This window comes from Octopus bimaculoides, chromosome 13 (assembly GCF_001194135.2).
Source record: "Octopus bimaculoides isolate UCB-OBI-ISO-001 chromosome 13, ASM119413v2, whole genome shotgun sequence".
Taxonomy (NCBI): domain Eukaryota; kingdom Metazoa; phylum Mollusca; class Cephalopoda; order Octopoda; family Octopodidae; genus Octopus; species Octopus bimaculoides.
The window spans coordinates 17,883,374-17,893,949 of record NC_068993.1 but is presented as its reverse complement, the minus strand read 5'-3'; the positions used below and the strand labels follow the sequence as shown (position 1 = coordinate 17,893,949).

General features: G+C 38.5%; 1 protein-coding gene across 1 annotated transcript in view; it reads left to right on the top strand.

Moving 5' to 3' along the window:
- The window catches only part of LOC106880493 (uncharacterized), a 60,413-nt gene that overhangs the window by 35,880 nt on the left and 13,957 nt on the right, over window positions 1-10,576 (top strand). Inside the window, exons 3-6 of the mRNA XM_052972365.1 lie at window positions 1,852-1,920; window positions 3,368-3,613; window positions 6,624-6,762; window positions 9,292-9,458. Of these exons, the coding sequence (XP_052828325.1) occupies window positions 1,860-1,920; window positions 3,368-3,613; window positions 6,624-6,762; window positions 9,292-9,458 (613 nt within the window). The 5' untranslated portion in view covers window positions 1,852-1,859. The remainder of the gene's footprint in view (window positions 1-1,851; window positions 1,921-3,367; window positions 3,614-6,623; window positions 6,763-9,291; window positions 9,459-10,576) is intronic.

Genomic DNA, 10,576 nt, shown 5'->3' with positions numbered 1-10,576 from the left:
CTTGTGTGGGTGGCACATAAAATACACCATTTTGAGCGTAGCCGTTGCCAGTACTGCCTGACTGGCCTTCGTGCGGGTGACACGTAAAAGCACCCACTACACTCTCTGAGTGGTTGGCGTTAGGAAGGGCATCCAGCTGTAGAAACTCTGCCAAATCAGATTGGAGCCTGGTGTAGGCATCTGGTTTCACCAGTCCTCAGTCAAATCGTCCAACCCATGCTAGCATGGAAAGCGGACGTTAAACGATGATGATGATATATATATATGTATATATATATATATATATGCATACTGTACATGTATGTATGGTATGTATATATGTATTTCTGGATGGTAGGCTTAATATGTCAACTGGTTTTGTAACACCACTTGACCTAAAAGTGGCTTTAAAATAGCCCTCTCTGTAGCAAACACTTGTGTCAGGTTTCCTGTTAGATAACCCCGCAAACAGTCATGTGTTCCTTCTTCTGATGAAGCAGTAAAAAATAGAAAAGAAAACATTCAAAAGTATCTCATTTCACGACTTGTAAGACCATATTCTTGCCCCAGACCTTATCTCAGTCACATTTTCCCCCAGTGCAATATATATATATATATGTGTGTGTGTGTGTGGCACATGGCCTAGTGGTTAGGGTGTTGCACTCATGATTGTGAGATCGTGGTTTCAATTCCTAGACTAAGTGGTGCATTGTGTTCTTGAGCAAAACACTTCATCTCATGTTGCTCTGTGATCACTTCAACACGTGACGTGTGCTACATTCCATGCACCTGTTCAGGCAACGTTGAGCTAATGTGCAGTGTGAACATTTGGTCAATATAAACAAATCACTTGTGCAGGTCATTCAGCACAAGCTGAACACTCATACGTCATCTTCGGTAGGAGAGTCCATCATCATCATCATGTGTATATATATATATATATATATATATATATATATATAGGTGGAGACATAACTGTGTGGTTAATAAGTTTGTTTTGCAACCACCTGGTTTTTGGTTCACTCCCACTATGTGTTACCTTGGAGAAGTATCTTCTACTATAGCTCTGGGATGACCAATGCCTTGTGAACAAATTTGGTAGATGGAAACTGTGTAGAAGCCTGTCATATGTATGTGAATTTGTGTTTGTCCTCACACCACTTGACAACCGGTGTTGGTTTGTTTACATAGCTGTTGTTTAATGGTTTGGCAAAAGAGACTGATAGAATAATTACCAGACTTTAAAAAATATATAAATACTAGGATTGATGTGTTTGATAGATCCTTCAAGACAGTGCACTATTTTGGCACAAATACTACTCCATTATAAATGTAGGTGCAGGCATGGCTGTTCTTAACCACTTCTTAACCACATGGTTTTAGGTTCAGTCCTGCTGCGTGGCACCTTGGACAACTATCTTTTACTATAGCTATTACCTGAACAAGATTTTGTGAGTGAGTTTGGTAGAGAAGAAACTGAAAGAAGCCTGTCATACATACATACACATACATACATACATGCATACACATACATACACACATGCATGCATGTGTATGTGTTCCCCTGCCACTTTACAATTGGTGTTGGTTTGTTTACATGCCTGTAACTTAGAGGTTCAGCAATAGAGACTGATAAAATATGTACAAGACTTTAAAAGAATAAGCTATGGGGTCAGTTTGTTTGGTTAAATCCTTCAAGGCAATGCCCCAGCATGGCCACAATCCAATTACTGAAACAAATAAAAAAAATAGGAAAGATACTTTTTAATTAAATATAATCACAGTAAATGTTATGGCCTTTTTTTTCTTCACCTTTTGAAGTTTTATTTTTCTTAAATGTCTTTTTCTGTCTTTCTCTTTTCATGACCACAGCTTTGAATATGTTGATTCTATCAGTCTTGCTCCTGTTTCTCCCAGTGACTAATAGCTATGATAAATTAAGTAAGTACTGCCACTTCTTCTCCTTTACCTCTTGCCCTCCTTCTTCTTCTTCTTCTTATTTCATGTCAGCAAAAAAGAAAAGAAAAATATCATGGCTATGGCCAGAATGTCTTTCAGTGCAGATCTACTCAATCACGATTGATTTGGCACTGAAGTGTTTTACATACTCTTTTACTCTTTTACTTGTTTCAGTCATTTGACTGCGGCCATGCTGGAGCACCGCCTTTTAGTCGAGCAAATCGACCCCAGGACTTATTCTTTGGAAGCCTAGTACTTATTCTATCGGTCTCTTTTTGCCGAACCACTAAGTTACAGGGCCGTAAACACACCAGCATCAGTTGTCAAGCGATGGTGGGGGACAAACACAAACACACATATATACATATATATATATATATATATACATATATATATATATACATATATACGACGGGCTTCTTTCAGTTTCCGTCTACCAAATCCACTCACTTTGGTCGGCCCGAGGCTATAGTAGAAGACACTTGCCCAAGGTACCATGCAGTGGGACTGAACCCGGAACCATGTGGTTGGTAAGCAAGCTACTTACCACACAACCACTCCTGCGCCTGTATGTGTTTTGTTCACATGTCTATGAATAACATAAGTAGACCAGGGACAAAGGCTTTATTGTTTTAGAGAAGGTATGATGAAGTGACACTGGGATATACGTTTACTCATTTATTAGCAGCATAAGTGAAGTGGAATCCTTTCCACTGGGATGAACTACTGTATTGTGACATTATGGTTTTGATCTTTCAAAAGCTTACATCTTGCTCTCCATTACTGAATATTTTGTTTTTCCTTTGTGATTTATAAATCCTCTTCATCATTTAACCTCTGGCATGGTTTGGATGGTTTGACTGATGCTGTTAAGGCCAGGCTCCATTGTCTGTTCTAGCATTGTTTCCATGACTGGATGCCCTTCCTAATGCCAACCATGCCACAGAGTGTATTGGGTGCTTTTTATGTGGCACCAGCATCAGTACTTTTAACGTGGCCCCAGCACCGGTATCAATTTCTGCTGTTGTAATTTATTTGAGGATGCAGTATCATGGCTAAGGCCTTTGTAGGATCTCAAAAACTGGTATGCTTGATTCAGCTGATATTCAGTTTTAAGTTTTTGTATTTCAACACCAGCAGGAAAAAATTTGGCTTAAAAAAAAAAAAGTAAAAACAATTTGCTTTTAAAGATTGGGATAATCACAGGTGGAACATAACAAAATAAAAAAAAAAAACAATAAAGTCCAGTTGGTTCCGGCTCTATTTATTGGTGATCGGTGCTAAGCATACTCCAAACTGCTATGTGCTGTTATGCTGCCCAAGCAGTTAGTGGGTAAACCTTCTGTGAAAAAGTTACTTTCTGTATTCTCAAAGAAATGGCTACTTTTCATGTTTTATTAATTTATTGACATATTTTCTATTTCTTTAGTTTTGGAACCAAATGATCCATTTGTCTTTGTTGGAGATTGCATTACATTTACTTGTAAACTAAATTCCACAACTTTGAATGACACTTCAGCACTGTATTTTACCAATTCTTCTCAAAATGAAACAACATTCAACAAGACAAGTGCTTCTTTGAAGAAATGCTACAATAGTAGTAAAGAGGAAGGCAGCTTTGTGTGTAAATATTCAAACGCTCAAGTACATGCTGGCCAATGGGTTAAAGTTGAAGGCAAGTATCATGTTTTTGTATATATCATCATAGTCATTATTTCATATTCAAGGCTAGAAGATTCATTGTGCTTAGAGTCATTTCTTATTGGAGGCTACATTTTCCTATAGATTAGTGCTCATCATTATCAATTAATGTCTGTTTTGTATGCTGGCACAGGTTGGCTGCTTGACCAGGGCTGCACCAGACTCCAGTCTGATTTGACAAGATTTTTATGGCAGGATGTCCTTCTTAATGCCAACCACTCCAAGAGTGTAATGGGTGCTTTTATGTGTCACTAACATGGGTGCCAGTTGCATGACACCGCTATCTGCCATGACTCAAATTTCACTTGGTTTGATGTGTTTTCTAATCAAGCACGGCATATTGCCAACGGTCTCAGTCATTTGTCATTGCTTCTGTGAAATCCCACACTTGAAAGGTGCTTTTGACATGCCATAGGCATGGGTACTAGTTACATGACACCGGCATTGGCCACATTGCCTATGTGAGGCCCAACAATCGAAATGTGCATTTTATGTGCCACCAACATGGGTGCCAGTTCTGTGACACTGTCATCAGCCATGACTACGATTTCACTTGGCTTGACATATGTCATTTTCGCTTGGCTTTAATGGTTGCATGTCCTTATTATCACTATTTTACACTGGCATGGGTGGGTACACCCATGCCAGTTGCACATAAATGTACCCCCATGTCATGCAAAGGCGTTAGGAAGAGCATCCAGTCATAGAAAACCATGCCAAATCAGGCTGGAGTCTAGTGCAGCCTTCCAGCAAGCCAGCCCAGTCAAACCATCCAACCCATGCCAACAATGGACAATGGACAGTAAATGATGATGATGATGACTGGGTGCAATTTCTCTTGGCACCATCATTAGAGCAGTGAATAAAACTCTCAGTGGCACAGGACTAAAAAGACTGCAGAGCTTTATGCTTTCTCAACTTATTCGTCATCCACTTTATAGTGTGTTGTGGCATGGCACTAGTAATGGAGAAATTGTCAAGTTTTCAGTGAAACAGCAGTAAAGAGCATCACAATCCTTCTTTACTTCTAAACCACCTATCACTCTAGAGGGCTTGCTGGGATGGAATGGCTCTGTATACTGTAAGTGTAGAGAGAAGCCTAAGTTGTGTACTTCTCAGGTGATGTAATCAAGGAGGAGGAACAGAGGAAAGCCAGAAGGCCGGAATTGATGGGTGAAAGGAGCAAGAGGAAAAGAGTAGAAGCAGTTATTAAGATGTGAGGGGAGCGATGGTCAATAGCAGATGTGGGCATAGTAAGAGTAGGTGATGAATGCCCAACAGAAATGCTCCAGAAGGAAGAGAGAAAGTGATTGATGGCAGCACAGATAAAGTAAAGTTGATAGTAATACATACAGATGGTTCAGTACTGTTTGTTATACATATACTTAGAGATGAGAGGGTATATAGAGTGATGAGGATGGCCTTATGCAGTCTCTTATATATATGCCTAATGAGTGGGTAGCAAAGTGATGATATATATATATGTATATAACATGTATGTGTGTATATACATATATGCATGTTGTATATATTACCATTGTCATCATTATCATTTTAACATATGAAAATAGTTAAAGAATTGGTAAAGTGGGGTAAAGACCCCCATCTGTCATGAATGACCATGGGATTCCACCTAGAAAGTTCCTCTTTGAGGCAGAGGTCCAAGTAAAGTTGTTTATGGAAGACCAGCAGTCACCCATGCAGATCAGCCTCCCCTCTCCATGCCACTGATGTTATCTAAGGGAAATGCAAAGGCCGATACAGGCAAAAATTTTCGTGTCTGTAGATTGCACCATTTGCCCACAGTGACATGTTGAGTATAAATATGAAGAGTGTGTTGTGCAATTTATCTTTTTGAGTCAAGATGACCAAGCACATTGGGCAAAGATGTTGTATCAAATTCTGCCAAAAAATTGGTGACACACAAGCCCGAACTATCGAGAAGATTCAGAAGCCCTTTTGAGATGATGCTATGGGAAAAACACAAAGGAATGGTACAACTGGTTCAAAGATGGCTGCTCCTCAGTGGATAGTGAGCCACGTTGTGACAGACCATTGACTAGTAGAAATGATGAAATGATTGCAAAGGTTCTTTGTTGCCTTTGTGAAGCTGTGCAGTGAAAACAACCCAGCCTGTAGGCAGCAAAGAACTAGCAACTCCACCATGGCAACGCACCTACTCATTCTACCCACGTCATCCAAGCATTCCTTGTCAAGCAAAACATACCATTTGTTCATCAGGCTTCCTACTCCCCAGACTTGGCTCTGTGTGACATTTGGCTATTCCCAAAGCTTAAAAAAGCACTCATAGGGAGAAGATTTGAGTCAGCAGAAGACATTAGGCAAAATCTGACAGCACAGCTCTACGATATCCCAAAAAGTGATTTCCAGAAATGTTTCCAGTAGTAGCAGGAATGCTGGCAGAAGTGCATAAACTCCCAAAACAAATACAAATGGTTAGTTTTTTAATATTACTTGTTTTTTTTTTTGGCCAAAGGTCGGACACTTTTTGATCACACCTTGTGTGTGTGTGTGTGTGTGTATACATATAAAATAAATAAATGCGCTCTTTTAAAGCCTAGCCAGGCTCATGGGCCCGGTTTCCTGGTTTCAATGGCGTATGTGTTCCCCAGCTGGACGGGACACCAGTCCATCGCAGCGTTACTCATTTTTGCCAGCTGAGTGGACTGGAGCAACGTGAAATAAAGTGTTTTGCTCAAGAACACAATACGTCGCCCGGTCCACGAATCGAAACCACAATCTTATGATCATGGTGTTGACACCCTAACCACTAAGCCACGTGCCTCCACATATACATATATGTATGTATATATATACATATGTATGTATACATGTTTATATATATGTGTGTGTGTGTGTATATACTTATGTATTTGTTTTGTCTTATTTCTTTTCAGTTAAGCCTGTTTTTTTACTGGTGATATTTATCTTTGTTTTTTTTTCTTCTTTTTTTTTTTAACCAGAAAAACTTGTACCAATTCCTAAGGATTCCATAAAGTGTATTGTATTTGACTGGCAAATTCTGAATTGTTCATGGAGTCTAGGACAGAAATACAATTATATGGAAAATGTTGGTGTTGATTTTTGCTGGTCTTATAAGAGGTAAGTAAAATATTTGTCTGCCTGTCTATCTGTATATTTGTGCGATAAATGTATTCATGTATTTATATATGTTTGTATATGTATCTAGATAAGTCTGTTTTATATTGTACATATTGTACAATTTTGTGCATCTGTGGTTAAGCAGTTCACTTTCTAATCATGTTTTTGAGACCACTCCCGTCCTACAGCACCATAGGCAAATATCTTCTATTATAGCCCTGGGTCAACCAATATCTTTTAAAATATCCTGTGAATAAATTTGGTACACATACACATACATGCACACGCACACACATGCATACACATATATATGACAAGCTTCTTTCAGTTTCCATCAAATAAATTCACTTACAAGGGTTTGGTCAGCCTGGGAAAAGTTCCTGGTTTTAAGGGTATCATGAAAACCCTTACTGAAGTCCAGCCTTCCAGATTATTTTACAGGGCTTAGAAAAACTGAAGGACCACTGCAATAAGTATGTGAAACTGAGAGGGGAATATGTTGAATAAAATCATAATTAAATGATCATCCTTTATTTTCTTTTAACCAAAGCCAGGAACTTTTCAGCACCCCCACACAATAGAAAACACTTAGCCCAAGGTGCCATGCAGTGGGACTGAATCTGAAACTGTGTGATTGGGAAGCAAACTTCTTACCGTTCATCATGCTTGCAATAAAATAGAAAATGGGATTTCAAGCCATTGATGTTTCAATTTTATCCATGTTTTTAAAGGTTGCTTTAGTCTTCTGATAAAAAGACCATCTTGAAACTACCCCACTTTTGTGATACAAAATCCCCATTTAAAACTGGTTTAAATTACAAACCTTCAATCAAAATTTCATTTTAATTTGTGTTCTAAACACCAACTAAATTATGATGGTTATTTTGATAAATTCTATTTCTTCTTCTTGAAGGCACATGGCTCAGTGGTTAGAGCATTGGACTCACAATCATGAGGTAGTGAGTTCGATTGCTGGACCAGGCTGAGTGTTGTGTTTTTGAGTAAGACATTTTATTTCACATTGCTCCAGTTCACTCGACTGTGGAAATGAGTTGCAATGTCACTGGTGCTAAGCTATATTGGTCTTTGCCTTTCCTTAGATAACATCAGTGGCATGGATAGGAGAGGCTGGTATGCATGGGTGACTGGTGATCTTCTATAAACAACCTTGCGTGGACTAGTGCCTCAGAGAGGAACTTTCTTGGTGGAATCGCATGGTCATTCATGACCAAAGGGGGTCTCTACCTCCTTATATGTTTCAGTTATTGAACTGTGACCACATTGGGATAGCACCTTGAAGGTTTTATTAAAAAAATCAATCCCAGTATTTATTTTTAATTCTGGTGTCTTATTCCTTTGGTTTTTGTTTTTGCTGAGCCACTAAGTTACAGGGACATAAGAAAAAAACTAATACCAGTAGGAGCAGGAGACAAACCCAAAGATCTACACACATACACACAAACACCCGCGATGGACTTCCTCAGTTTCTGTATACCAAATTCACTCACGAGGCATTTGTTGGCCTGGAGTTGCTACCTAATGGGACTGAACCTGAAACTTTGTTGTTGTGAAACATTTTTCTTAACCACCCAGTCATTCTTTGAAACAAAGCCAGTGTAATTCAACAGAAATAGGGTAACAAGATGGTTAAAGTGTTAGACTCTTTGAAAGAGTAAAGATATTGAACTTATAAATCTGTTCTGTTATTAAACAGCTTCTATCTATATTTTTTCATAGTTAAATGAAGAAAATATCAATATCTTGATCAATAAGTCACAAGTTTATAAGCTCATCGCAGGTACTGCATTTCTGTTTAGGTTTAGGATTTGGGCAGACCCATATCATGACACAGAAATATCTAATGACATAATAGTTATAATCAATAAACAAAATGTAGTAGACATCTGGTGTTGTTTACTTACTGTCTAGTTTTTATTCAGATGAAAATAAAACAATTGGAACTATGAAAAGTTTTGAAAGACTATCAGAAGTATCAATGAAGAAACAAATATCTTTGCTGATTGGGTGAAAGATGTGTACAGTTTTGGAAGCAAAAGAAACTTCCAAATTTTATCCAATGACTGCTTAGCAGTGACTTTTTTTCAAAGGCCCAGACATTAACCTATAGTCTGTTTTTTCTTCACTTCTGCTTTAATATTAATAGTTTCTAATATTTCTTTTAATAATTCCTAGTTTAAGTGTTTATAAACATTCTTATAGTTAAATAGTGGAATCAGTTTGATCAGTGTTACCTAAATGAAGGAAGGAGATTATGTTGCTAGTGGTGCTGTGGTGATGGGGATAATGGTGAAATTTTTTGTTTGTTTTTTCATACAGACTGATATTGTTTTATTTCTACCTGGAGCCGATTTATATCCCATTTGCTACTAGATTCAATAACAAAGGCTCAATTTTGCTCTCTCTTCTCTAAAAAACATATGACATTTGCTAATTAAAATAGTAGTATTGTATCATAGTAATTACAAGTTTACAATGTCCTTATGTGTTGTATGTCTGTTGCCATTGCAGAGCAAGGAAATGTACTTCCTTACAAAAATCACTGACCTCGATGAATTTAAGCAGAGATGAGATAGTCTTGACCATATCACTTCATTTAGAGTTCAAAGTCCACTACACATATAAGGAGACCAAGTATCAACAAATAACACAGATTAAACTGAATGCATCAAAACCAAGTAAGAAATTCATTTGTTTATACATCATTATTATCATTTTTAAAGTTCACTTTTCCATGCTTGCATGAGTTGGGTGGAGTTTATTGAGGCAGATTTTCTACAGCTGGATGCCCTTTTTGTCACCAACCCCCACTTGTTTCCAAACAAGATAATATTTCCCCATGGCCAGACATGTTCTCTTAGTATATTGAAAATGAATGACACTGTTTGTATAACAATCATGTGATGGCAAAACAAGACACAAACATATACACATTCTCTCTCTTTCACCCACACACACACACTCACATGTACACATATATACCTACAATGATTTTTTTGTTCAGTTCCCCTCTACCAAATCCACTCCAGGCTTTGTTTAGCCAGGGGCTATAGTAGAAGTCACTTGCCCAAGGTACCATGTGGTTGGGAAGCAAACTTACCACACAGCTACACCTGCACTCATATTAAATATAATTATATTTTCATTTTTCTCAGTTTTGGTAAGTGAGGATGCATGACAGCTTGGAGTTAAAATCATCATCATCATCATCATTTAACGTCCGTTTTCCATGTTGGCATGGGTTGGACAGTTCAACTGGGGTCTGGGAAACCAGGAGGCTGTACCAGGCCCCAATCTGATCTGGCAGTGTTTCTACAGCTAGATTGCCCTTCCTAACGCCAACCACTCCGAGAGTGTAATGGGTGCTTTTTGTGTGCCACTGGCACAAGGGGCCAGAGGAGCTGGCATCGACAGCAGTCGGATGGTGCTTTTTATGTGCTACCGGAATGGAAGCCAATCAAGGCAGCACTGGCATCGGCCACGTTCAGATAGTGCTTTTTACATGCTACCGGCATGGGACTCACAACTACAATTTCCATTTGATTTTGATTTTGATATTGCTGATGCTGATGTACTTGACTCAATCGGTCTCCTCAAGCACAGCATGTCGCCCTATGATCAAGGTACTTTTGAGTGGGCTGGTTATGTGACACTGGTGTAGGTTACAGCTGTGGACTCACTTTATTTGCTCATCGTAACCCAGCACACACTTCATTCTCCATTGATGTCTGATACTTTTGGTAGCCATATTATATATATATCATCATCATCGTTTAACGTCCGCTTTCCATGCTAG